At 49.8% G+C, this 27,026-nt stretch overlaps 2 protein-coding genes across 6 annotated transcripts; both read right to left on the minus strand.

The window, feature by feature from the left end:
* Positions 1-652: 652 nt before the first annotated feature.
* BNIPL (BCL2 interacting protein like) lies at positions 653-26,791 on the minus strand. Of its 5 annotated transcripts, none has more exons than XM_088659498.1 (10): positions 26,632-26,791; positions 21,771-21,887; positions 21,587-21,648; positions 19,981-20,184; positions 19,258-19,437; positions 17,534-17,636; positions 16,826-16,957; positions 11,748-11,834; positions 9,658-9,756; positions 653-998 (listed from the first exon to the last, which is right to left on the minus strand). In XM_088659498.1, the coding sequence occupies exons 1-10, from the start codon at positions 26,673-26,675 to the stop codon at positions 860-862; spliced, it is 1,167 nt and encodes a 388-aa protein (XP_088515624.1). In that variant the 5' UTR covers positions 26,676-26,791; the 3' UTR covers positions 653-859. The 5 variants fall into 5 exon arrangements, with proteins under 5 accessions (XP_088515624.1, XP_088515626.1, XP_088515625.1 ...); XM_088659500.1 differs by lacking the exon at positions 26,632-26,791 and adding an exon at positions 23,810-23,947; XM_088659499.1 differs by lacking the exon at positions 26,632-26,791 and adding an exon at positions 23,006-23,143.
* LOC118075579 (protein MENT-like) lies at positions 3,107-3,940 on the minus strand. Its single transcript, XM_035097631.3, has one exon. It carries the CDS (start codon positions 3,791-3,793, stop codon positions 3,107-3,109), a length of 687 nt encoding a protein of 228 aa, XP_034953522.1. The 5' UTR covers positions 3,794-3,940.
* Positions 26,792-27,026: the final 235 nt, after the last annotated feature.

Raw genomic sequence — 27,026 nt, forward strand, 5'->3', positions numbered from 1 at the left:
GTCACCTGTTGGGTCCAGGAGCACTCCCAGGCTACAAGCCTGCACGTTCCAGAGGTGTCCAGAACAAACCTCCCCAACTTCTGGACCTGGAAACTCAGGAAGATCTCCCTAAAAATCCCGACAGCTTGGAAAGGTTTAGCCTGCATCCAAATGTTTACAGGCAGATCCACACCGTACATTCAAAGCAAACCCAAGGTGTCTTTATAGCATGGGACATCTCCCCCAAAGAATTCTGGGAGCTGTCGTCTGTCAACAATAGGAATGGTAGCTCAGCGAGCAAGGAACTACAGTTCCCAGGATCCTTTGCAGGAAATCACGTGCTCTAAAAGTACGGTGCAAGTCTTTATCTCGGGAACGGTCCTGCAAAATTCGGTTACGATATCTTAAGAGGTCTCGGGATGCGTAGCAAGGAGACAAACAACTTTTTTTTCAAAATATATAGATGCAATCCTGTACTGGAGGGAGATCTGTGCCCCCCTCCCCAGACACTGCAGGATTCCTACCTCCCATCATGGCCTCAGCATTCAGTGTGCCTCTTGGTCAGGAATGATGATGATGGGCATTGTAAAGCCATCAATATCTGGAGGCCACAAGTCACCTGTCCGTGCTCCAGTCTCTCTAAACCAGAGAGAAATCGGAAACAGAAACCTACTCAGGAATCAGCATTTTTTATTCAGCTGCTCTCTGCAGCAGGGGGGCTCCATAGGAAGGCGGAGGAGACCCCAAAAAGAATAATCAAAACCCCTTTCTTTCCAACACAGAATGTTTAGGATGCTGCGTCCGTCCCTGGTACAACCTCCTTCGCCCTGCCCGTTCTCCAGGCTCGCTTTTTTGCCAATTCGAAAGCAGTTCTGGCAACTCAAGGGCGTTTGCTTTTGGGTAGAAGAGGGAAGAGCGAGATCCCAAGCGCCACGTTTCCTAGAAGGCCCGGCTCAGGGCGATGCTCAGCGATTGCCATGGCTGCTTGGCCTTCACTGTTTGCCCGCCGCCTTCGGTTCCTGAAGTGTGAAACGGGAAAGCAAAGAGAATTAAAATGTAAGAGGAAAACGCATGCCGCACACATTCGTGGGAACCTATGAGCTCCCCAAGATGTTGCTGGGCGGGTCAAACAACTCTTGACACTAGAGACAAGGCGAGTAAGATGTGACCCTACGGAAGAGGTTATTAAATGGTACGTGGCATGGAAAGTTTGGAGAGAGAAAAGGTTTTCTCCCTCTTGCATAATGCTAGAATTCAGGGGCATCTGAGGAAGGTAAACGTTGGAAGATTCAGAATAGATAAAAGGAATGAATTCTTCAGGCAGAGCATAGTTAGACTGTGGAACTCCCTCCCACAGGAGGCAGAGATGAGCACCAACTTGGATGGTTTTTAAAAAGGATTGGGCAAATTCATGAGGGAGGAGAAGGCCGTGAGTGACTACTAAGCCACAGTGGCCGTACTCCACGGTATGCGATGCTTCTGAACATCAGCTGCCAGAGACGACAGGAAGGGGAGAGTAGCTCTTGAACTCAGGCCCTGCTTTGGGTTTCCCATTGAGGCATCTGGTTGGTGACTGTGAGAACAGGATGCTGGACTAGATGGGCCTCCATTGGCCTGATCCAGCAGGCCAACGTGATCTTATGCACTATTGACCACGTTGGCCGGGTCCAAGAAGAATTTGTGATCCAACATCACCTGATCCTAGGAAGTAAGATAGAACATCGGAAAAGCCCCACTGGGTCAAGCCAAAGTGGAGCTTGAGGGAGCTTGGCTGAGATCTCTTCGCTCCAAACTTAGCCGGGAATTCTTTCAGTGCCGGCCCAAAACATTTATCTGCCTAAAGAAAGGGTGAGATGGTGTGTTCTTGCACAACTCTAGTGGTTACTGGTGAGCTGAAAGGCGGGATATTGGCAGAAGGTGGGCCCAGAGCCAATGGCAGGCAGAGCTACCCCCTGGGTTCGTTGTAGGGGAGAAGACCAGCAGGTGGGAGGTCTGGGGGAACACCTTGCTTTAAATTAAACAGAATCCAGGGGAGTTCACTCCCCAAGCAAGCAGTGTAATTCTGATGGGAAGCATTCCTCTGAGCACGTGCAGAGAGTAGCCGCACAGGGCCCCACTCTCGCGACCTGAAACAACAGGTCTCCACAGATGTGGAGATCAGAGGAAGGGCTCCCTGTGGGGATAAGCAGCCTCATATAACGGACGTGCTTAAGTTGAATTAATGCATGAAGGGGTTAAGACCATAGAGTAAGCTGTCCTGCCAGGCTTAGCTCACCTTGGGAGGAACTAGATAATCAAGACTTGGTTCTCCTCTAGTTTACCTGAGAAGCTTGGTGTGTCAAGAGGTCTGAGCTGGTTCAGGCCGCATGGCTCTTACAAGCTTCTCAAGTTCCTATACCAATAATTTAGGAACTTCCACCACTGTAACTAAGCCACGTTTTACTGCCTGCGTTTTCTGACTGATGTGTGGGAAAGCACATGAACCTGACCTTGGAAGAATTTGTAAGTAAACCAATTTTTAACTTTCCAAATGTGATCTTTTTTTTCTATGCTAGGGGAAGAGGGGAACTTTCGAAGGAACTCAGAAGGGCATATTTCCATGCTTTCCATGCATGTTTTATGGTTTAAAATCTCTGCTTGCCCCAAACCTGGATCTTGGCATCCAGGCAATCCTTCTTTTATGTACCTATTTTTCCTTGCACCCACGGAGAAGAAAGCCCACCACTCGACATAAGAACATAAGGAGAGCCTGCTGGGTCTGGCCAAGGGGGCCCTTCTAGTCCAGCATCCTGTTCTCCCAATGGCCAACTCGATCCCTCTTCTGGGAAGCTCCCAGCAGTGGATATTAAGAACCATCACAGAGCATAGCCACCAACAGCCTTTACCAGCCAGCAAGTGCGCCCGCATCAGCCCTAACTCATAGGAACTGGTTGAGAAATTTGTCCCTGAGTTTTCCTCCTCCCTCCCCATTCCTTTTTTCTCGCATGTCGTGTTGCTATTGTTTTTCAGATTGAACACCAGTGTGGCGGGGCCGTCTTGTTTTAACAGATTGGACGTAAGCCACTCTGGGGCCCAAAGAGCAAGTGTGCGCCAATGCTCTGAATGAATAAACAAAACAGGGAGTGCATTATGCGGCGCCTTGGCCCCGCCTGCCTGCCCGTCTGTCCCCCACCTGCTCCGGCGGGAAGGTGTCCTTGATGCTCTTCCAGAGGTCCCTGAGTCCGTTGTGGACCTGGGTCCAGAAGTCCTTCCTCTTGTCCTCCTTGTCCTGCTTGATGTCCTGCAGTGCGCACATGTGCATGGGCCCCTGCTCGCACACCAATGCTGAGAGGTCGCACTGGCCCTGGTCGCACTTGCAGAGCTGGTAGTTGCACACCACCCTCTCGAAGCGCAGGACGTCGTACTTGTCCGGATCCAGGTGGACGCCAGGCTGTGAGTAGGTGATGTCTCGCACCCGGGACATGCTCCCTGCGGCGCAGTTGCAGTGCCACTCGCTCCACTCCTGCCAGGCGTAGTGGGTGTCGCCCATGATGAGGACAGTGTCCTTCTCCGGTACGGTGTCCTCCTCCGGTGAGGTCGCCACGCCTAATGTGATGGAGACCGACACCTGGGGCGGGTGCTCCGTGGTCGTCTCTTTATCGCTGCTGGTGTAGCCCGCCGCCACCGTCGCCCTGGCGGCCTCGGGGATCAGGGCCACCAGGTTGGCCGGCGCCCCCATCTGGGTCATGCTGTCCAGCTCGCCCAGGCCTGGCCCGGGCGCCAGCCAGCCCCACAGGCAGAGCGTCAGTACCAAAGTGGCGCCCCCTAGGGCCATGGAGGGGGAACTGCGGGTTACGAGCTTGGCAAGGACAGCGCCCGGAGGTCTTGGTCTGGTTGGGTTGGGGGGGGAGGGGGCGTGGCCGGGCTGTCGTTGGGGGCGGGGCCTCGCTAGGCAACCTGCTCAGAACTCTGGGGGAGAACAAAGGAAGGGTGGAACTCTGGGGAGGAAAAGTAGGCGGGATTTATCAAAATGGAGTGGGATGGAAGGCAGAGCGATATTGGAGCAAATTAAGAGGCACAACCAGGTTCTGTCTAATATTGGGTTGACTGCATGAGTGTTCGTTCGTTCATTCATTCATTCATTCATTCATTCATTCACTGATTTGCTTATTTATTGCCAACCCTCCACCCTATGGTCCCGGGGCAGGTTACAGCATCAAGGCACGTTATGAAAAACTGTTTTAAACATCGTATGATCATAAACGGAATAATGTGTGTCCTAAAAGCATACCTCAAGTCTCAGGGTAAAGAGGTGCGTCCTCAACATTCTCACATGTGCGAGAGAGAGAGGGTGTCTTCCTATATTGTCACAGATGGGGTGTTGGCTACTCCCGAGTAAGCACTCCACATATCCTCTGGATTTTCGTAGTTTTATTGTGCATGCTATATACAGTGGTGAGATGTCTCAAATCATGTCTGCTCTGCATGGGGCAGAAGCCCACAATGGCGTCTCGTGGGCTCTGACCCCCCTTTTAAGACTCCAAACGCCCCTCCTCCTTGCTCTATGGGTCCTCCGTGGTCCCAAACCAGGCTCCTGAGGTGCCGTTCTCTCTCCTCCCTCCTTTCCAGCCCCTGCTGAAGCTAGCTCCTCCCCTGCTTCCCTGCTACCAACCTGGAGCTGAGCCACCAGGACTCTGCAGAGCCCTGGACCCGTCTTAACCCTTCCTGTTCCTGATTTGAACTCCCAGACTTGCTGCTGCTCTCCCATCTGGTGGAAGTAAGCAGAGTGGGCTGCTCTCTGCAAGCCCTCTCTCTTACATCCACCCCCCCTCCAGGCTCCCCCCCCCTTTCTGAGGCCTGGTTTGCCTGGTCTGATGTCTGTAAAGAGGGCTGGAAGCCTGACAGGTCTTCCTCCTCTGTAGTGTGTGTAAAATCCTGTTCCCCGTCGGTGCTGGGTGGCTGGTCCGTGTAGTTCCTTCCGTTGTCATCCTCCTCCTCCCTCTGGAAAATTGCTTCCGATTCCCGGAGGGCTCCTTGGGTCTGCGTCTCCCCTGCTCCCCACCTGGGATCGCCCTCCCCCTCTGTGTTCCCTGTGCTACTGACGTGTGGTGGTTTGGGTCTGTGGGAGAAAGGAGCGTGCAGTTCCAGTGTGCGGTCCTCCCCTTGCATGGTGTGCGTGGTTGCCTCCGCGTTTTGGGAAGCAGGAGTGCCCTGCCTGGCCATCAGACATTTTAACCCCCCCTCCCCCCACCGGGAGCCCGGGCTCGCTGTGGCACTGTAGACCTCCTCCTCTTCCTTTCTTTCTGGAACCTCTTGGCTGCCTTCTCCCTCCACCCTTCTGTCTAGTGTCTTTTGTGTGATTTCCTCCCCCTCCCTCCTGTCAGCGTCTTGTGTTGGATGTGTGTCACGTCCTCTGAACCTTGGGCTTTCCCTAAAGTGTGAGAGCAAAGACCTGTGACCCACGGGATGGACCTTTCTCGCTGTAGGTGCTTCCCCCCTGAAGGTGACAGGGTTGATCTGTGTCAGAACCTTGAAGGGCCCCAGCCTTCTGGGTGCCAGCTTCTTCCCCCTTCCCCCCATGGGAAGGCCTTCTGACCACAGCCAGACCCTGTCCCCTCCGTGGAAGACCTTCTCCAGTCCCCTGTGATGGTCTGCCCCCTCCTTGTAAGCCTCATTGCCCCTTGCCACGTCTCCATCCAGTTGTTGGTGTACTGTCTCCCTCCTCTCACCCCATGCCTCAATAGGTGGTCCCCCAATCTCCCCCTCCCCCTGCTCTGGGAAGGCTCTGGGGTTTCGCCCAAGACTGGCCTTACTGGGTGTGAGCCTCGTGAAGACATGTACTGCATGCCCCTCCGTGGGGTTGTCATGATATTGCCTGAGAATCTTCCCTCTGAGGGAGTCCTGGGGCATATACCGGGCATCATTGCTAAAGAGTAACCCCTCTTTCTCGGCAAGCCCTTCCCCTGCCCCCTTTTTCTCCCTCAAGTCCCTCCGTATGTTCTGGGTAAAAGTGTCCTCTTTGGTGAGTTGGCTCAGTTTCTCTTCCTGCATCCCCGCCTCTGCGTCGTTCCATCCGCCTGGGGAGCTGATGTGGTGCGATCCTGAGGATTCTCCTTCTTTCCTGCAGTGCTCCTTGCCGTCTGCATCTCCAAAGGTGAGATCTCCCCGGCGCTGGCTGCCCACAGGGTCATTGTCCATTAAGTCCAAAGCTAGCACTTCTGCGTGCTTGTTCACTGTCATCTTCCGAGAGGGGGTCTGTTGCGTGACCTCACCCTCCTGCAATTCCCGGCCGCCTACGGTCAAGACGCTCATGGGCAGCTCCCTTGGGAAAATGGGAATCTGATCCTGCTTAGCCAAGTGCACCGATAGGAAATCGTTGCTGCTGCCCCTGCGGAGAAGCCCGACTGTCTCCTGGGTCTGGCCTCTTGGCAGCTGCAGACTCACTTCCATCTCTTTGTCGTGCTGTGGGGTGTTACAGGAGGGCTCAGTTGTTGGTGCTCTGCCTGGCCCCTCCCCTCCTGATCTGGCATCCAGGCTTGTGTCTGTGCCTGCCTGCTCTCGCCATTCCTTCCTCTGGGGGCAGTGTTCCACCCAGTGGCTGGGTGCATTGTAAAGGCATCTCCCGCCTTTCTCTTCCCTCTGTTTTCCCGCGTCAGCGTTTGAAAGTACCCGCGCGCGGGCTTTGTCCCTCTGCATCACCTCTGGCTGGAGGGGGCTGTGCTGTGCTGCAGCTGCCTCCCCGGGACTGTATGGGAACTTGTGGCCGCTGCCTTTCCCCTCCGTCTGTCCCCTCTGCCCGGACTCGCCTCTCAGCCTCCTGCACTTCCACGCCACCATGCCTCTCAGTCTTAGAGCCAGCTTGTGCTGAGGGTCGCCCTACGAAGTGCTGGCCCGTCCCGAGTGTCCTCTCTGCTTGTCCAGCCTCCGCTCCCCCGGCTTGGCTGTGTTCAGAGCTGCTCGGTTCACTAAGCTTGGCTTCCCCTGTGCCCGGGTGCCTACCTGGTGCTTGAGCCGTTCCATAGTTGCAGGGTGTTGGCAACTCATGCCAATCCTCCCTCGGCACCTCTCTCTTCTGCTTTAGATGCTGCCAACTTCATGCCGGCTGCTCCATTTGCAGCCCTCTTCCCTCGGGGTAGCCATCAAGAGATTGTGGGCTTGCTGTCACAGATGGGGTGTTGGCTACTCCCGAGTAAGCACTCCACATATCCTCTGGATTTTCGTAGTTTTATTGTGCATGCTATATACAGTGGTGAGATGTCTCAAATCATGTCTGCTCTGCATGGGGCAGAAGCCCACAATGGCGTCTCGTGGGCTCTGACCCCCCTTTTAAGACTCCAAACGCCCCTCCTCCTTGCTCTATGGGTCCTCCGTGGTCCCAAACCAGGCTCCTGAGGTGCCGTTCTCTCTCCTCCCTCCTTTCCAGCCCCTGCTGAAGCTAGCTCCTCCCCTGCTTCCCTGCTACCAACCTGGAGCTGAGCCACCAGGACTCTGCAGAGCCCTGGACCCGTCTTAACCCTTCCTGTTCCTGATTTGAACTCCCAGACTTGCTGCTGCTCTCCCATCTGGTGGAAGTAAGCAGAGTGGGCTGCTCTCTGCAAGCCCTCTCTCTTACATATATACATAAAAACGTAAGGCTGTCGTCACGCATGTGCAGTGCAGCCTCAAAACCCTGGATTTGCAGGATATCGGTGGGAATGGGAACAAGAAAGAAGGCAGGTTTTAAACAACAGCAGAGGTTTGCACAATGAAGGGATGTGGAGGGGCTGGGAGGTTGGGGTGCAGAGAGAAGGGGTCGGCAAGGGGGCAGGGTGGTTGCTGGAGGGGGTGCGAATAGAGCAGGTTGGTGAGCATTGTAAGGTGGGCCCTAGTGTGTGTGGCAAGATAGATAAATAGATAAATAGATATGATTTACGGATCTTGGACCAACACTGTCTCCCAGCCTAACCTACCTCACAGGGTTGTTGTGAGCATCAATAACAGGAGGCGAAGGTGGAGGAAAGGTGAAATAAATTTAAAAACAAATTTTAAAAATAAATAAATGAGCTGCCATTCACCAGGTTTACATATCCGAGTGGAAAGGAAATTTAATGTATATGTTGCAAGTAAATATGCATATATAGCTTTACATAAAGAAAAGAAATTAAAGCCAGGTTTTGCTCACCCAGTATTTTATTCCTGGAATGCACAAACCATTTCCTGTCAACCTGATCAATAGAAAGTTTTGGAGGTAGCTTTTTCATTCTGAAGGAGGAGCACTGAAAACTCAACGTCCCATTTGGGGCTTTTGTTAATATCAATTTATTTACAAATGTACAAGTTATGCCCAGGAGAGTCGGCAAGCACCAGGTCAGGTGGGTTCATCTGGGTCCCCCAAACCCTTCCCCCACAATAAACCCACTTCTCTCTCGTTTTGAGCCACCCAGCTAGCTGCAAAATACAAATACATTCCCAAAATACAGCTCAAAAAAGCCACCGGCGATTTGTTTAGCGAGCAAAAGTTTCCAGCCGTTTCAGCCTCTTATAAGAATTAAACAAAAATTGGAATTAAATAGGAATGACCTCAGCAGCAAGCCGAGAGATCATTGACCCAAAGCTTTCCTGAAAAGAACTTTAGGCTGAATGCTTGGTTGCAGCTTTGCACTCTGTATGTGCTCAGAGACACTGGGCCACATTCAATGTCAGTCCTGTGCAGAGTTAGACCCTGCAGTAGCCAGAATCTGTCTCCTTTTCGAATTCAGGTGCTGAACAAAACTCTCGTTAAGTTTCATTTCCTTTTAACCTCTTTAAAGAAATGTTTTTAAAGGGGGGGGAATGTTTAAGAAGCAGGATCAGGTCGAAGTTTCTAAGAGGGTCTTAGCGACAGAGGGGGAAGGAAGAAGCCAGCTGTGAGAGTGTGTGCTTGTCAGCATTTGATACATAAAAAATTAAAAAATAAAACACTGTCGTAAGGTGCTAAGGAATCCAGCCAGCTTCATCTATTAGCTCCGGGAACTGACCCTGGCTTGCTCTAGCCTGGAAGAGATGGAGGAAAAGGGAAGAGAAAGGGCTGTCAGACATCCAAATATTAAATCGAACAAGGCTGCAAAAAGCATCGCACACACTGCAAAAACGCCATATGCATTTAAAGCATTTCGCTTCCCACAAATAATCCCGGGAACCGTAGTCTGTTCAGGATGCTGTAGAGCAGAGAGGGGTAAACAAGAGTTCCCAGGATTCCTTGGGGGGAATAAATGTGCTTGAATGGATGGTGTAGGCTAGTAGCAATCAGTGCTGGACTAGATGGGCCATTTCCCTGATCCAGCATCCTTATGGAACCTCCAGGTGCAGAGGCAGTCTATCTGGATTCCTTGGTTCTTTGGGGCATTTGTCCAATAAGAGAGAAAGATTATGGAGTAGAAAGCACCCCCCCTTGTCCTAATACACCTGCATAGCTCCTCTTATGGAACCTCCAGGTCCAGAGGCAGTCTATCTCAGTTCCTAGGTCCTTAGGGGCCTCTGGCTACCGTGAAGACAGGACGCCGGACTAGGTGGGCCTCCAGCCCTTCTTACACTCTTTTATCCCCTCAGTGCTCACCCAAGTTTGCTTTTAGGCATGGTGGTGATGTAACCCCCTGCTGAAGGAACAAGCTGCCCCCCTCTTTCCGCTGCCTCCTCAGGGACCCAGGTGGGGACGGAGAAGTGGGAGAACCAGGTACTCACCGGTGGACGCTGTCCGGGATGTGGACCTGCTCCAGAGGGATTAGGTGGCCCAGTTCCTCCAGGCTGTCCACAAACTGCACCTTCCGGCTGAACTTGGAGCTGGAGAGAGGGAGGGTGCAAGAAAGAGAAGCTAAGAAGGCAGGCAGGGGCAGGAGTGAGGCAGCAGGAAATCACAGTGGGCAAGCTAGAGTTAACTCTTGATTAGCAAAACAGGATCGGCAACGGAGTGTCAGGCCTAAGGAGCACGGCAACTCATCTCCAGCAGGTCTTGCCCACATGAAGCAGTTGCCGAGACTGAAGGTGCCTGCCTCGCCGCAGCTGCCTAAGTTCCCCTCCTCTCCAGGGTGTTTTCCAAAGCAATCTGAGACTATGCCGGCATGTCTGCCTTTGCTCCTCTCGCTGTATGCCTCTCCTGGTCCTGGGAGACCAGGAGAGAGGGGAGTTTGTCGCAGCCGGAGGGAGAGACACCCATGACCCTTCACCAGTGTTATGTACTGAGCTGAATCCTAGAACAATAGGATCCAGGAGCCACCCTATCCAGCTCCAGGTGGAAGTGAATCAGCAACCTGATTGGCCTGCAGGAGCAGCCAATCAGGCTGCTGGCAGAAGTGAATCCGCAACCTGATTGGCCTAAAGGTGCAGCCCTGAAGTAGCCAATCACACAAGACCCATTGTGTAAATCAGACATGTCCAACAGGTAGAGCGTGATCTACCGGTAGATCACTGGACGTCTGCAGTAGATCACTGGTAGATCATTGGCTCTCTGCAAAGAAGCTGAACAACTGTGGCTGCCCTGAAAAAAGTTCAACATTTTACCTCCTCCCTGAAAAAACTCAACAACTTTGACTTGAACCCCCCCCCCAAATCGGTCTTCCTCCTTCCTAAAAAAAAGTTCAACAACTTTGACCTGAACCCTAAAAAAGGGGGTAGATCACTGCCAGTTTTTAACTCTGTGAGTAGATCACAGTCTCTTGGGAGTTGGCCACCCCTGGTGTAAATAATGTATATAAGCAGACGTTTTGGGGAAAGAGCCATTCTTCTCTTCTTCTCCTTTGACTACTATGAACTGAATAAAGAGCATGAAATTCACTCTCGACTCCGAGTATATTTCAACCAGACAGTTTCATCTCTGCCTCTTGGCCTCCCTCTCCTGCCTCTCATTCTGGACTTCTCTCTGCCACAGACTCTCCCCGCTCACAAAGCCCGGTTGCCTCTTCAGCTTCCAACACCTCCTCTTCCCAGTTTTCTCCCTCTGACCACCCATTGCCGTTCCACCACCACTCCCTGGGCTCCGAGCCTTCTTCCCTTGGGGGTTCCCCACCTGGTTCCCCCCACCATTCCCCTGAGTCCAACCAGCCCATGACAGATGGTTATGTAAGAGGAATTAGCAAGGCCGGCTTGTCAAGAGGCAGAGTGCACAGCAGCCAAATGTCTATTCATTTTTTATTTTATTTTTAACAATCAAGCAATACATAAATTCCAGGAAATCAATCAGTAAGCCTCACTAATTTAGGTTCGTTGATTTTAATGGGTCTGCTTGGTTGGCTGCGGTCTGCAGACCCGTCACCGATGAAATTCCTCCATAAGAACCCGTCATCCTCATGGGGTAAAACCCACCGTACCAATACCATATTCCTTCTCCACAACCCACTTTCAAAAGCCTTCCATGGACTTTTGAAAGGGCGGTTTATTTTTGTGGGGAGAGGAGAGTTTGTTGTTATGTCTATTGCTATGTTATAGTTTTGTTTTCGTTTTTGTATTATTATTTTGTAAGATGCCCTGTGATCCTCGGATGAAGAGTGGGATATAAATTTAATAAATTAATATAAATAAATTGGGGGTGTTAGTTCATGGGTTCCATTTCACACACCCACAAAGGGACAATTTCCAGCGACCCACAGTCTGGTATCACCATATCAAAACCAGCAAAGAGATTATTTGGTTAGATTGATAAAGATACACTAGGGAAATTAAATTTTACCTGTTCCCCTTTCCCCGACTGTCAGATGCCAGAATGGGGTGGTGTGGTGGTGAGATTTAGTAGATTTAAATGTAGTAAATAATAAAATGATAATAATTGGCCAACCTACCTGATGAAAGGTCTGAACACTGCCATCAACGCTTTGATGTACCAAGTGGGATGGACGATAATCAACGTCTTCAGGTTCTTCCGGAGCCTGTCGCAAAAAAAGCCAAAGGAACTTAAGGCACTGTTAAACTGGTGGAACTCCCCACCACAGGATTATCTGTTATTGGCAAATTGGCAAATGAACTTTATTTCCTTCTGGCTAGCCTCTTGTGTGAAAACATGTGCTGTTGTTGTTTTAAAAAAAGAAACAGTGCTCAGTTGGTTAAACCGTGGTGCTGATAACACCAAGGTTGCAGGTTCGATCCCCGTATAGTACAGCTGCATATTTCTGCTTGCAGGGGGTTGGACTAGATGACCCTCAGGGTCCCTTCCAACTCTATGATTATATGATTCCATGAAGGAAAGAAACAAAAAGATTTCATTTTCCAAAAACAGCAGTCTGTTTTTGCTTTTCTAAAACATCACATCGGTGTTTCGGAAATAATTCATTATTTTCTTACACAGTCCTAGTAGCCCATACAAAATAAACAACGAAACACCAACACACTGTATTTCAAAGCTATGGCACACAAATAAGAAAGAAGAAGAAAATGGACCTGAATGAAACTTAAAAGTGACCAAGCCTGTTTAAGAATTTCTACAGCAGGAAAGAGAAATGTGTTTCTATTATTTGCACCGGCCTGTAAGTACTGTTTAGTCATTTAGTCGTGTCCGACTCTTCGTGACCCCATGGACCATAGCACGCCAGGCACTCCTGTCTTCCACTGCCTCCCGCAGTTTGGTCAGACTCATGTTGGTGGCTTCGAGAACACTGTCCAACCATCTCGTCCTCTGTCGTCCCCTTCTCCTTGTGCCCTCCATCTTTCCCAACATCAGGGTCTTTTCCAGGGAGTCTTCTCTTCTCATGAGGTGGCCAAAGTCTTGGAGCCTCAGCTTCAGGATCTGTCCTTCCAGTGAGCACTCAGGGCTGATTTCCTTCAGAATGGAGAGGTTTGACTGTCTTGCAGTCCATGGGACTCTCAAGAGTCTCCTCCAGCAACATAATCCAAACCATCAATTCTCCGGCGATAAGCCTTCTTTATGGTCCAGCTCTCACATCCGACTGGACCTAATGGTCAGGGGTCCCTTTACCTTTACCTTTAAGCCTTATTTATGGTCCAGCTCTCACTTCCATACATCACTACGGGGAAAACCCTGGGTATTTTAGGAAGCCAGGAGCATCTGTTTTGTTCTTCTCTGCAAAAGTTGCAGAGCATGTGTCAGGTCTTCGGTCCATCCCGGAAGCACATTCTTAGGAAGCCTCGGGCTTAGGGGTCAGATGTGGCCCTCGAGGCTTCTCAGTCAGGCCCTTGGCACTCTCCCCAGGCCACTCTAGCTTTTCGCCTGACCCGGGGGTGCCCTTGAACTCTGATCATGCCCCTCGCATGTCTGAATGGAGGATGGAGAGGGGTTTGGTTTGGTTTGGAAGAAGCCTTTTTACTGGGTATAGTGGGCGAAGAGATACCAAGGGAAGATAAATGACTGTTTATGTACGCAACAACTGCGGCAAGAATTCTTTTAGCCCCAAAATGGAAACAAGAAGAAGTACCAACGAAAGAAGAGTGGCAGGTGAAGATGATGGACTTTGTGGAACTGGCGAAGCTGACAGGAAAAATCCGAAACCAGCACAATCAAGTATTCCAAAAGGACTGGAGTAAATTTATACGATATCTGAAAGATCATTGTAAGCAATTAACAACACTAGCAGCATTACCCGAAGACTTGTAATGAGAAGTTTTCTACCTTTCTATATTTATTAATTTTTTTAGCTATTTTATCATGCGTGTAAATGGAATTGGAAAACGTACAAAATGCAATGGTATAAAGGTTAATTTTGAAAGCCATGAGGCAGGAGGGAAGGAAGTCGATAACCCCTAAAGAGCCAGGGAGGTAAAGTGGAGTGTAATGATGTGAATGTATATGATTAAATGGAAAATAAATAAAAATTATTTACAGTATATAAAAGAGGAGGACACAACTAAACAACAACAACAACAACAACAACAAAGGAGGATGGAGAGGAATTTGTGCCTAGAAAACCAAGTCACAATGTACATGCCCCACCCACTTTTGCCTCTGGCCCCGCCCACTGCTGCCACATGGCCCTCGGAAGGCGGGATAGAGGGCAATGCGGCCCCCGATCTGGAAAAGATTCCCCTAGCTGAGCAGACCCACCATCCAGCGCAGCGAAAGGAGGCAATAAATCTTGCGCCAGGAATGCCCAGCTGGCGTTTGGGAAAAGTCCCAAATAGTTATCTGAACTATTTATTGTTCGGACTTGTAGTAAAGTCGGCAGGTGGGGAAAGTGGAGTTGAAAAGCAGGTTTTGCAAGAAGACGTCATGGGAGATCTGGGCAACAATTTTGCTTCAGCCGAAAGTTCAGGATCAATCTTGCCCAGCCGTGACCTTCAGCGAGAAGAAAGCATCTCGAAAGACTGGATCGTTGTAGACTATTGCTCAGAACTCTGGAGCGTAAATTCACATCCAGATTTGAAGAAAGAGGTGTGGAGAACTTGGGAATGTTTTCGCACAGGACAGGCAGGGGAACCTTAGAATCATAGAACTCATTATCTATATATAATGAGTTTTTAAAATATTTAGAATAACTTTTTCTTTAAAAACCTGAAGCCTTCCTTTTAGGAATTCCAGGTTCCGAAATCCCAAGGGAACAGAAAAGACTATTTATGTATGTGACCACAGCTGCGCGGATGTTATTGGCTCAGAGATGGAAAGAAGATAAAGTCCCTAGCAGAGAAGAATGGCAGATCGAGTTGATGGATTGTGCTGAAATTGCAAAAATGACAGGGAGAATCAGAAATCAGGAAGACCAAAATTTTAATAAGGAATGGGGGGAATTTATAATTTATCTTAAAAACCATTGTAAACAGTTAAAATTGTTAGTAGGATTGGAATAACACTTGTAGTTTAATGGTGAATTTTTGGACACAAGGGAGAGGTAAAAGATCTCCATTATTATAAAAGATGCAGGATCAAATTATTAACCAAAGGGCCCATAAAGGGGAGGAAGGAAGTTCAGGAGACCCTTGAGAATATTGTTTCTATGTTGTATGTTGGATATATAACTGTAAAATCTTCATCTGAAAAACCAAATAAATAAATTATATATATACCCTGTTTCTCCGAAAATATGACGTAGCCATAAAATAAGCCATAGCAGGATTTTTAAGCATTCAAGGAATATAAGCCATACCCCGAAAATAAGCCATAGTGATAGGCAGTTTAACCTTGTAGGTTAAACTGTACCATACTTAATTAAAAAATAAGACATCCCCTGAAAATAAGACATAGTTGTTGTTTTTTTGAGAAAAAAATTAATATAAGACGGTGTCTTATTTTCGGAGAAACACCCCCCCCCCCTGCAACATCAGCCAGAACTGCTTTAGTTGCAATCTTAGTTTTAAAATGTATTCATTTCTCCCCATAAAATTTATACTCCGTTTGCTTATAAAACATCCCCCCTACAAATAGAATAGAATAAAATAAAATAAATAAAAACTACTCTTTTAAAAGTTCAGAAGATCAGCAATGAACTAAAACAGGTCGAAACACCCACCCACCTTCTACATGTCCGGACAGGCTCCTTGGAGAGGAAGGGAGAAGAAGAAGAAGAAGAAGAAGAAGAAGAAGAAGAAGAAGAAGAAGAAGAAGAAGAAGAAGAAGAAGAAGAAGAAGAAGAAGAAGAAGAAGAAGAAGAAGAAAGGTAAAGGTCCCCTGGACGGTTAAGTCTAGTCAAAGGTGACTATGGGGTTGCAGCGCTCGTCTCGCTTTCAGGCTGAGGGAGCCGATGTTTGTCCACAGACAGCTTTCCGGGTCATGTGGCCAGGGGGACTGAATCACTTCTGGCACACGGAGAAACGTGACGAGTGCCAGAGCGCACAGAAATGCTGTTTACCTTCCCGCCGGAGCGGTACCTATTTATCTACTTGCACTTTGACGTGCTTTCGAACTGCTAGGTTGGCAGGAGCTGGGACTGAGCAACGGGAGCTCACCCCGTCACGGGGATTCGAACTGGCGACCTTCCGATCAGCAAGCCCAAGAGGCTCTGTAGTTTAGACCACAGCGCCAGCCACGTCCCTATTATTATTATTATTATTATTATCATCATCATCATTATTATTATTATTTCTGGTCCTGCTCCTTGGATGTACAGAGCTCAAGCCTGCTCTGTCTGGGGCAGGAGGACTTGTGGATCAACCCAGCCAGGCTGGTATTTTATTCTCTTAACTAGTATCATGAAGCCCGTTAAATTAACGGGTGCTAGAATTAATTAGCAGGGTTCCCCCCCCCGTTGACTCACCCACCGCCATGACCTCAGCCCCTCACTCAGTCCCTTCCCCGCCCCCTGCCCTAGCCACCTGCCTCCTCAGCTTCCTCTCTCCCTCCCCATTTCCCACCCTCTTTTTTCTACTCCTCTTTTTTTTTCTCTCTCTCTCTCTCCCCTCGCTGGTCCCAGTTGCAGCAGCCCTTCCAACCCCCCCCCCGAAATCCACACACACTTCCAGGGACTAATTCCCCATTCCCCTTCGGGTGCGCCCACCCGCCCACTCTCCTGCTTTGCCCCTCAGTAACGGCTAAACAATCCTTCAGCCCAGCAATCGCATCACTCGCGGCTCGCACGCTCTCTCTATCCACCCCCACCTACCCTCCCTTTCCCTTTTGCCGGCACACGCCTGCCTCCTCTCCTTCCCCTCTAACAGAGAAGAAACCAGGAGGAAAGAGAGAGATCCTACCGTAGCGCAGCAGAGGCAAGGGGAAGCCACACACTTTTTTTTGTTTTGTATGGCTGTGTATATGCAAGCATGTAATCTCTCTCACGGTCCTGGTTTATCCCGTCCGAAGTCTCTGCGCTCAAAGTCCCAACGGCTGTCCGTGGGGCACATGCGCAGTAGCGCAATCCCACGGACACAGGGAATACTGGACGCAGAGACACTTGCACTTTATTATATAGGATAATATTGAGAGTTGTCTGGGGGACAGATCCTTTTAAAAACACACAGGCTCAGAGCACACGCTGCTCACCGTCTGTCGATGGTTTGGTAACACTGCTTGATCCAGGTAAAGGAGGGCACCTGGCTGCGAGGAGTGGCTCCACTCAGACACACCAGGATGTAATTCTCGGCGACCATCAGCTCCAGAGTCCCGATGATGTACCTGCGGTTTGAGGCAGGACAGCGACGTCAGAGCCCGTTTCAGAAATGCAATAGATATGATGCTACTACAGCGGTAAGAATGTTACTCGCCCCAAAGTGGAAAGAGGTCCCAGCAAAGGAGGAATGGATACAAAAACTCATGGAATATGCAGAAATGGCGAAACTTACCGGAAGAATAAGAAATCAAGATAAACTTTTTATCAAAGAATGGAAATGTTTTATTGAATCTTTACAGATAAATTGCAGACAGAAAAAAACACTGGCAGGATTATTGTAATAACCTGCAGTTTCAAAAGAGTATATAAAAAAATGAGCAAATTAAACAAATTTGGATATGCAGAAGATATTAAAAAGTAAATTTAAGAAGCCGCAGAAAGAGGGGGAGGAAGTCGAGCATTGAAATGTTGAAATGATTGTAAAATTAATGAAATGTATAAATCTGGAAAGTGTAAATAAAAATGTAAAAAAGAAGAAGCATTTAACCAAGAATCGTAGCATCCCCAGCAGTCCACCGCCCCAGCAACCCTGGCAGAAGCCCTCTTTCCCGCCCAGTTTTGGGGGACCTGGTGGCTCTCACCTGAAGAGATTCTCCATGATGTATGGATAATCTGGGATGGAGCTGTCGGGTAAGTCACATGAGGCGAACATGATTATGGCATTCAGGCCTTCTCCAAAGTAGCCTGGGAGGGAAGAAGGGGAGAGGTTAGCTGGCCGCAGGGCATCCTTTGGGAGGAAGTGATCACCAGCCACACTTTGATTTGTGTCTGCCACACGGTGACGGACAGGTTGGACGCAGAGGAGCGGTGGGAGGAAGCAGCTAGGGAATCTCCAAGGAAAAGAGGCTCAGAGCCCAGGGATTTGCGGTGGGATCAGTGGTCAGAGGGAGAAGACTGGGAAGAGGAGGCGTCAGAAGTTGGAGGGTCAACAGGGGACTCAGTGACATTAGTCAATAAATTGGGCTTTGAATGCATTATAGACATGCAACACCAGATGGCACTGGAGAGCAAAAAAAAATCTAGGCAATTTCCCATAGCGTTTTTTTTGTCATAATGATTTAATTTCTGACTTATTTATAGTGGTTTTTCCCCTGTGTGTAGATCCATCCAGGGTTTAGTGAGCAGGAAGAGGCTGTGGAGGAGAGCAGTGCAGAACCAGAGAACATAGCTGCCAAGTTCTCCCTTTTTTTAAGGGAAATTCCCTTATGCTGAATAGGCTTCCTCGTGAGAAAAGGGAAAACTTGGCAGCTATGCCAGAGAAGGCTGGTGAGAAGGGGGCTGGGCAAGAATCCAGGGAGTCTCCCCCTTCTGCTGTGGCCAACTCCCCTCCACCCTGGTCTCTGAGAACACGCAAAGTAATGAGAAAAGCAGAACAGAGATTAGTTGTGCTCAGTTTGAGACTGCGTGGGGGAAACCCGGGAGAGGAGGAGCCTTTGAAAGGCTGGGACCTCCAGTCCTCGTAACTGGTTCATCAGGGCAAGATGTCTGAGGAAGATGTTGCTGAGACCACTGGGCATGAGCTGTGGTTTGTTTTCTTGAATAAAGAGTCACTGAGTTTTTTGTTGCTGGAAAGGCTTGACAGCTTGTGGCAGAAGCTGTCTAGAAGCAGAAACAGGAGAGACCAAAAGGCAGAAATGAGTCTGGCTGGTGAAAAAGCCAAGGTGTCTCTTCTTCCTGCTGTGATTAGCTCCCCTCCTTCCTGGTCTCCCAGAACCAAGAGAGGCATGAAGTTGAAGGAGCAAAGGCAGGCATGCCGGCGTAGTCTCAGATTGCTTGGGGATAACCCTGGAGGGGATTTAGGCAGCTGTGGGGAGGCGGGGAATCTTCACTCTCGGCATCTGCTTCATAGGGGCAAGGCCTTCCGAGGAAGAGTTGTGCTCACTAGGCCCGGCACTCCTGAGCCCACCTTGTTTCTTCTCCTAAAGAGTTAACGTCACTTAATCCATGTGATTTATTGCTGGCTGGCTCCCTGACACGCCCCCTCAAACCCAGGTTGCCTTTCTTCCCGAGCTGAAAAACCCCAGGATGGGGTAGAAGAAGAGCATAAGAAGAGCCAATGGGGCCAATTTGGTCCAAATGCCACTTAGGACAAACATATCTAGATAGACTGCCTCTGAACCTGAAAGCTCCACAAGAACTTATGAAGAGCCCTGTAGCTGGATCAGGCCAGTAGCCCCTCCAGTCCAGCATCCTGTTCCCACAGTGGTCTACCCCATGCCCCCAAGGGAAACCCGCAAGGAGGACGCAAGCACCACAACTCCAACGCTCCTCACTTGGGTCCCCAGCAGCTGGCATTATTCCTTACCTCCATGAGAGATGACTTTCTTGTAGGGCTCGATGGCACCCAGGTCCACTTTCTGCTCCCGCTCGTCCGTCAGGAAAATCCGCCACTTGCGCCCGTCTTGGCCCTTGATGTCCACCACACGGCCGGTGCAAAACTTCTCGGGCAAGTTGCCATCCAGCCTCCGGGCTCTGGGGAGATCGTCTGTGCACATCGGACAGAGCAGCCGGGGGGGGGGGGGGAGGACCGAATTTGAATCAATGTCAGGCAAAGGATCTGGAAAAGCCTGAGCAGAAGCTGGCCAGCTTATTCGGACAGCGTTTCCCAAACTTCGCAGGGGGTTGGACTAGATGACCATTGGGGGTCCCCGTCCAACTTACAGTTCTATGATTCTATTAGCCTGTTTTCTCCCCCCTCCCCCAGTTTCCTCGGGGCGCAGTCATGTGCGGCAGCCCGTACAGACGCCCGTGAGAGCAGCAGCCCATACGGATGCCTCGCAAGCGGCGCCTATACGGACTGCACACTCCCTTGGCTGCTCTACAGCTGGGAGGAGGCAGGGGCCATCTTGTCACCCCTCCCAGAGTGGCACCCGGGGTGGTCCGCCCCCCCGCCCCCCTTGCTACGCCCCTAGGTGCAGTGGATCCCACAAACAAATCTCTTTCCGTTCTGGCAGACCACCCGTTCCCACGCAGGGCCCACCTCCCTGGGGTATCTGTCTTTGGAGAACCTCAAACTCACACCCCTCACCTTCCCATTCGAACTCGTGCCCGTTCTCAGAGCCCTCCTGGAGCTCGCTGTCGGACGGGGTCTCCAGCTCGTCCACATTGATGTCCAAACTGCCTTCCGGCGTGGCCTCCAGCCCCTCTCCAGATTTCACCGAGCTGAGATCGGGGGCTGGGAGTCGTTTCTTCATACGCCGTCGACCGCAAAGCTCTAGGGTGTTGGGGGCAACTGGTGTGGGGCGGAGGAGAGGAATGGGGGGGGGGAATCAGAGGTCAGAGGCTGGATGCCTGCTTGGCATCCAGAAAGACATTGATTCAATCCCCAGCATTGCCGCTGTAGCTAGGGGTGCAGCTCTCAATTTTGACTTCTCTCCGTTTAATAGAATCATGGAATGATGTTGCCGCAGAGAACTCGACCAGAGGTCATCCAGTTTAACCCCCTGTAATGCACAGCTTTCCAAGTCTAGCTCTTTAGGGCCTCCTACACAGGCTGGCAGCAGCTCTCCAGCCTTTCCCCTAAAAACAATGCAAGATTCTAGTCCTCATGGTTTTAAATAGGGGACACAGGAAGTGTCCATTGGTCCATCCAACTCAGTATTGTCTACACAGACTGGCAGCAGCTCTCGGGGGTTTTGGGCAGGGGGGATAGTCTCAGCCCTAACCAGGAAGATGCCAACGGGGGATTTGAACCCGGGAGCTTCTCAGTGCAAGCAGCTGCTCTAGCACTTAGCTATAGCCCCAACATTTTTGCCCTGAGCTTATCTCCCCTAGTTGGTGGTATTTAGAATTAGATTGTCCCTGTATTTGGAAGACCTACAGTTGTACCTTGGAAGTCGAACGGAATCCGTTCCAGAAGTCCGTTAGACTTCCAAAATGTTTGGAAACCAAAGTGCGGCTTCTGATTGGCTGCGGGAAGCTCCTGCAGCCAATCGGAAGCTGTGGAAGCCCCGTCGGACGTTCGGTTTCCAAAGAACGTTCGCAAGCCGGAACAATTGCTTCCGGGTTTGTGGTGTTCGAGAGCCAAAACGACTGTACTTTGATATCATTGCTAATGCAGAGCTAGGAAGCTAGGAAGGAGGGAAGCAGGGTCTCTGTTTCCACTGGAGGAGAAAATGAAGAATGTGGACCAAATATCCTAGCATCCTGTTATCTCCCCGTGGCCAACCACGTGCCTCCAGGAAGCCCAGAAGCAAATTATGAAAGCTACTCTCTTTGCCCATTTTCTGAGGTAGACTTCCTCCGCATATGGAAGCTCCACCAGACACCAGACTAAACATCAGGTAGGATGTTTAATCTGACGGTAGGAGCCATTCGACAGCAGAGCGGTCTCCCTCGGGAGGTGGCGGACTCTCCTTCACGGTGTTTTTTTAAAAGCAGAGGTCAGATGGCCACCTGAGAGTTAAGATTCCTGCATTGCAGGAGGGTGGACTAGATGGGCCTTGGGGGTCCCTTCCAACTCTTATGATTCTGTGATTTAGGCCCATGGACAGGTCAAACTGAGGCACTGCCACTGAGGTAGGGGGACTAGAGAGGGGCCTCCGCATGCCAGAAGGAAGAGAGGGAATCCAGAAGGGGAGATAGCCCCCCTGCTACCCCAGCAAACCCCAGCAACCACCTGTTGGGTCTCTTACCTGGACTCATTTCTGAACTGGATTCTTCCAGATCCTCCTCAGAGATCTCCTCTGGAAGAGGCCTGCAAGGCAGAAAAGAGAAGGGGCCTCTAAGATAGACTGCTCTTGGGAATGGAGGCTCCGTTCCTCCATCTCCTCCCTGTGACACCTGCCGTCACCTGTGTTTCCCCGGCATGTGGCTTACCGAGGGAATTCATCGTCCTGCCATTCCTCCTTCAGTTCCATGTCCTTGATGTTCACGGCCTCATCGGTGGTGTCTCCCTGTTCGGCAGAAAGAGGTTCTGCGGCTTCCTTCTTAAACCTGCAACAGACAGAGAGAGAGAGAGAGAGAGAGAGAGGGAGAGGGAGAGGGAGAGGGAGAGGGAGAGGGAGAGGGAGAGGGAGAGGGAGAGGGAGAGGGAGATTGGTCAACAGCCTAGTCCGGCAGACATTTAAGCAGAAGTTCCTTTTGGTGCTGATTTCCAAAGAAGCTTGGTAAAAATTGAATGGTGATGGCTGTGACCTTTCGCACCCGGAGCCCCTCTGTCCAAGGACGTCTACAGAGCTTGTCGGGATGTGTGTGAAAAGGGGAGGGTGTCTTTGTGTGAATATTTGTGTGTGTGTGTGTGTGAGTGTGTGTGTGTGAGTGAGAGAGAATGGAGCATTAAGAACTGTTGCGTGTTGGTGTTTCGGTGGATGTGACTATTCATTACGATTATTATTTATTAGATTTATATACCACGTTTCTTATCTGTTTATAGTTTTTATTAAATTTTCTGTTTTACAACTTAGAAAATTCATTTAAAATACCAGTGACTTCCCTTCTTCTCTTTCCATGGTTCATTTTGCATAACATAAACCCCTGCATATTTTATATTAGCTAAACCATTCAGTATTCCATTATTACATCCATCAAAACTTATTTACACTGTTGAATTTATCTTAATTCTGCCCATGTTTTCAAATATACAGTACTGTACCTATTAGGTCCATAAATTACCATATAGCATGTGTTCAACACAAAAAAGCAACAATTTGTTGTTGACAAAGGACAGCTGGGCGTATAAAGGGCCCCATTACCTTCAGTAGCTTAGGGCCTCATCAAACCTAAATCTGGCCCTGACTATACGTAGTTCTTCTCCCCACCCCTCTTTCCTCCCTCTGTTGTTGAATTTCGGGCTCTAGCACCCAGAAGACCTGCTCTTGGGTGCAAAAGCAGTTGCACCTTCTCCCTCTGTCAACAACCCCTGCCTCGGTTTCCCTCCCCTTCCTGCATCGTATCGTGCATTGTAAGCTCCTCGGGGCAGAGACCAGCCTCCTCATTCTCTGCAAACAGCCGCCGTGCAACGCCAGAAATGTTATTTAAAACGACAACAGCGATAATTAATGTCAATAATATTGGCGATGCATTAGAACAAAGCCCAAGCCGTCAGGAATTACCTTTCACGTGAATTTGGCCTCTGGGAGCTACCAGTTCCCCAACTGGGTAACTCAGGAGGTTAAGAACTGGGAAGAGAGAAAGTCTGCTCTGGGTAATCCCCAAAGCTTTCTCGTGCTAAATATTCACCGCAGGGCTGGTTTTGCAGCCGTGCGCCACACCCAGGCGGAGGAGAGGCTGTTTGCTCCCGTAGCAACCTGGCAGATGGATTGGCAGTCTTTGTACAAACTATGCAAAAACCAGCTCTGCGACGGGAGGCGGACCCTGGCACGGCGTTTGAGTTCTTGAGCGCAAGGTGAACCTGAAAGGACAAGCGGCCCTGCTGGATCAGGGCCAAGAGGCCTAGCCATTCAGGAATCCTGTTTCCCACGCTGGCCAATCAGGGAAGACAACAGTCGGCCGAATGCCCAGCCTTCGATCGAGTCGCCTGTTCCCAGGGCCAGGCGATTCAGAGAGGTAGACTGCTCCTGAGAATGGAGGCTCCATTCCGCTAGCAAGGCTTTGTCGCTGACCTCTCTCCTCTTGGTGTTAGAATCATAGAATCGTGGGGTTGGAAGGGGGCACAAGGGTCATCTAAATCCAGCCCCCTGCAATGGAGGAATCTTTCGCCCCTTGAGGTTAAGAGTCTCAGGCTCTGATGCTCTGAGCCATCCTAGCATTTGATAGGTTTCAAAGTTTATTTTATTGTTAAGGATGCAGTCCCTCGACGAAACTGCCCAGGGACAGACCAAACTCTAGGCCACAAGATGTGGGTGGCAACTTGCGACCTACAGAGTTTCACAAGGGGATGAGAGAAATTCACTGACCTGCTGCTGAGATTCCAGATTCAGGGGCAGTCTAGCACTCCTTGTAACTTTCCTAGAGTTGCCTGAGTGTCTGCTGGTAGGCTAGATGGGAGCCTTACTTGGCCGCAAAGATTCCATTTGGACATGGAACCGTAGAGTTGGAAGGGACCTTAAGATATCTGAAAATGGCAATCACATCTCCTCTCTCAGTCTCCTCTTTCCCACACCTGACTCCTTCAAACGTTCCTCATCAGGCTTGCTTCTTCCTGGTTCACCGGGGGAATGCACTAAGCGAAAGTGGCTGCAAAACACCTCATTCCAGATTGGTGATCCGTGTCTCACAGAGCCTCCCAGACATGAATCACGCTCCCCTCCTCCTCCTCCTCCTCTCTGGACAAGTCGAACAGGTCCTAACACATCTGCTCGTTGAAAAGGCAGAGATTTATTCGGCTGACGTTGTGTCCCAGGAACAGTAGCAGCCAGAGAGACAAAATGTGGTTTATTTATGACTTGCAGAGGGAGCGTGGTATCTGTCATAGAGCAATGGAATTGTAGAGTTGGAAGGGACACCTGGGGGTCATCTAGACCAACCCCCTGCAATGCAGGAATCTCAGCTAGATCATGCATGACAGATGGCCATCCAACCTCTGCTTAAAAACCTCCAATGAAGGAGAGCCCACGACTTTCCAAAGGAGCCCATTCCACTATCTAACAGTTCTTACTGTCAGAAAGTTATTCCTGATGTTTAGTCGAAATCTCCTTTCTTGCAACTTGAAGCCATGGGTTCGAGTCCTCCCCTCTGGAGCAGGAGAAAACAAGCTTGTTCCCGCCTCCTTGAGATATTTGAAGATGGCTCTCAGTCTCCTCTTTTCCAGGCTAAACATACCCAGCTCCTTCAACCGTTCCTCATCAGGCTTGGTTTCCAGACCCTTGATCATCTCGGTCGCCCTCCTCTGCACACCTTCCAGCTTGTCGACATCCTTCTTAAATTGCAGTGCCCAGAATTGGACACAGGATTCCACATGTGCCCTGACCGAGGCAGAATAGAACTGGAATATAACTTCCCTTGATCTGGACACTAGACTTCTGTTGATGCAGCCTAGACTAGCATTAGCCTTTTTTACTGCTGCATCACACGGTTGAGCTTGCGGTCTGCTAAAACCACATCACAGCAAAAGGGGAGTCTCATGACACCTTATATTATGGAAGGGGCGGAGAACCTTCTTCAGACCTGAGGGCCGCATTCCCTTTTGAGGACCCTCCCAGAGGCCAAATGTCAGTCATGGGTGGGGCTTAAAGCAACAATGGGCGGAGCACTGGAAGCGAATTTTACTTTAGTATAATAATCTAATTTCTACACAACAATAATTAAAAGTTCAGAAAGTTGAAACAGGAATAGACCAGAAACAGAACTCACATCAACTTTCCAAACATCTGGGTAGGCTTGTCTAAACAGCAATGTTTTTTAGTAGGGCTGGGCGATATATCAATATATCATCCAAAACCAGTTTGAAGTCCATATCGTGATATCAGTTTCATAATTTTTGACCTGGCAATATATTGCAAATCATGACGTATGTCTCCTATGCAAAAATAGGGGGGAAACCAGATTATCGCCCAGCCCTGTTTTTTGGCAGACCCCAAAAAGACTACAGTGAATTCACCTGCTTGATATCAATTGGCAGGGAGTTCCAGAGTTGACACGCTAAACAATCAAATCTTGCAAATGCGGAAGAGGTATTATGTAGCAGCGCCAGTTCCACTGAACCAAGTGGCCCAGGAGGCGTTTAAGGGGTAAGGCGATTTTGTAGGTAAACTGGTCCCAAGTTGCTAAGGGCTTTGTATATTAATAGTGACACCTTTGAACTTGGTTCTCTCCCCATTTCATCCTCGCAAAACAACCCCGAGAGGTAAGTTAGGCTGAGAAGCTGCAACATGACCCAAGGATGCCCCACGACCTTCACGGCCGAGTGAAGATTCGAACTCTGGTCGCCCAGACTGACTCTCTGTCGACCCTACGAAGTGGGCGTTGGTCCCTAAGTCACTTTGGATGGGTCCTAAATGTCGGATGTGGAACATTTATATTCATGGCATCCCAAATTCTGCAGAGCCAGGATTCGGCGTGATGATTAACCCTTTAAGGTGTGGAGCACGAAACACGGACTGAGGACTCCTTCCTGTAACTTGCAGAGCAGTGAATTATTTCCTTTCTTTTGGCCTTCTTTTCTCTGTCACGGTTATAAACCGACCTGAGATCTTGTGACAAAGGACGGTATATATAAATCCAATTAATAATAATAATAATAATAATAATAATAATAATAATAATAATAGAATAATAAAGGCATCTGAGCTAGAGGTGGGCTTATTTTGAACCTCCCTTCGCAATATCACCAAGAACCCCTGTCTTCCAGCTGAGATTTGGAAACTGAACAGGAAAGGGCATAGAAGCATAGGAAGCCAGCTTTTACCTGGCCAGAGCCATTGTTGTCTACTGCACGGACCGGCAGCATCTCTCCCGGGGACATTCCCAAATCTACCCGGCACCTTCTGCATGCAAGGCAGTTTCCCTTGCCCACCGAGTAAGCCCCCCCCCTTATAAAAAACAAAACCAAGCTTTCAGCCACTGAGGTTTTGAGGAAAGGGCTGTTTCAACAGGAGCACGGGAGGATCGAGGTCAGTATTGCCCACACTGGCCAGCAGCAACCCCCCAGGATTTTGGACAGGAGTTTTTTTTATCCCCCAGCCCTACCTGGAGATGCCAGGGGTTAGACCAGGAGCCTTCTGCACTCAGAGCAGGCTCTCTGCCTCTGAGATCCCCTTGCGAATGGGATCGGACTCACCTTTCGGAAGGCAGAGGCGCATCATCTCCAACGTAAGAGCCCATCAGGCCCCACCGCGAGGACTAATTCGAGCCTCGCCTGCTCCTAATAGGAGGTCAAAAACACAAAACAGCAACTCTGGGGTGTTCCAAGATGCCGGCGTACAGCCTGGACTCGTCCCAAACTGGTTTTTCAGCATGATTCAGAAATGGGCGGCTGGGTCCTAATGCCGTCACAGGAGGTAAAAAATAAATAAATTAAAAGTAAGATTTAAGGATGGTGAGAAACAAGGCAATAAGAGCAGTCCTGGTGGCCAAGGGCAGTGGCCTGTCTAGATCAGCTTCCTGTTATCACAGTGACCAAAGAGAATCTGGGTAGACTGCCTCTGGGGGTGGAGGCTCTATAAGTCCCTGTAG

The sequence above is a fragment of the Zootoca vivipara genome, chromosome 16 (assembly GCF_965207765.1).
Source record: "Zootoca vivipara chromosome 16, rZooViv2.hap1.1, whole genome shotgun sequence".
NCBI lineage: Eukaryota > Metazoa > Chordata > Lepidosauria > Squamata > Lacertidae > Zootoca > Zootoca vivipara.

Coding starts and splice junctions, on each gene's coding strand:
- LOC118075579 (XM_035097631.3), bottom strand. CDS start 3,793: ATGGCCCTAGGGGGCGCCACTTTGGTACTGACGCTCTGCCTGTGGGGC.
- BNIPL (XM_088659498.1), bottom strand. CDS start 26,675: ATGGGCTCTTACGTTGGAGATGATGCGCCTCTGCCTTCCGAAAG. Junction 20,185..21,586: donor CAGTTCAGAAATGAGTCCAG/GTAAGAGACCCA, acceptor GCCCCACACCAG/TTGCCCCCAACACCCTAGAG. Junction 16,958..17,533: donor ATCATGGAGAATCTCTTCAG/GTGAGAGCCACC, acceptor CTCAAACCGCAG/GTACATCATCGGGACTCTGG.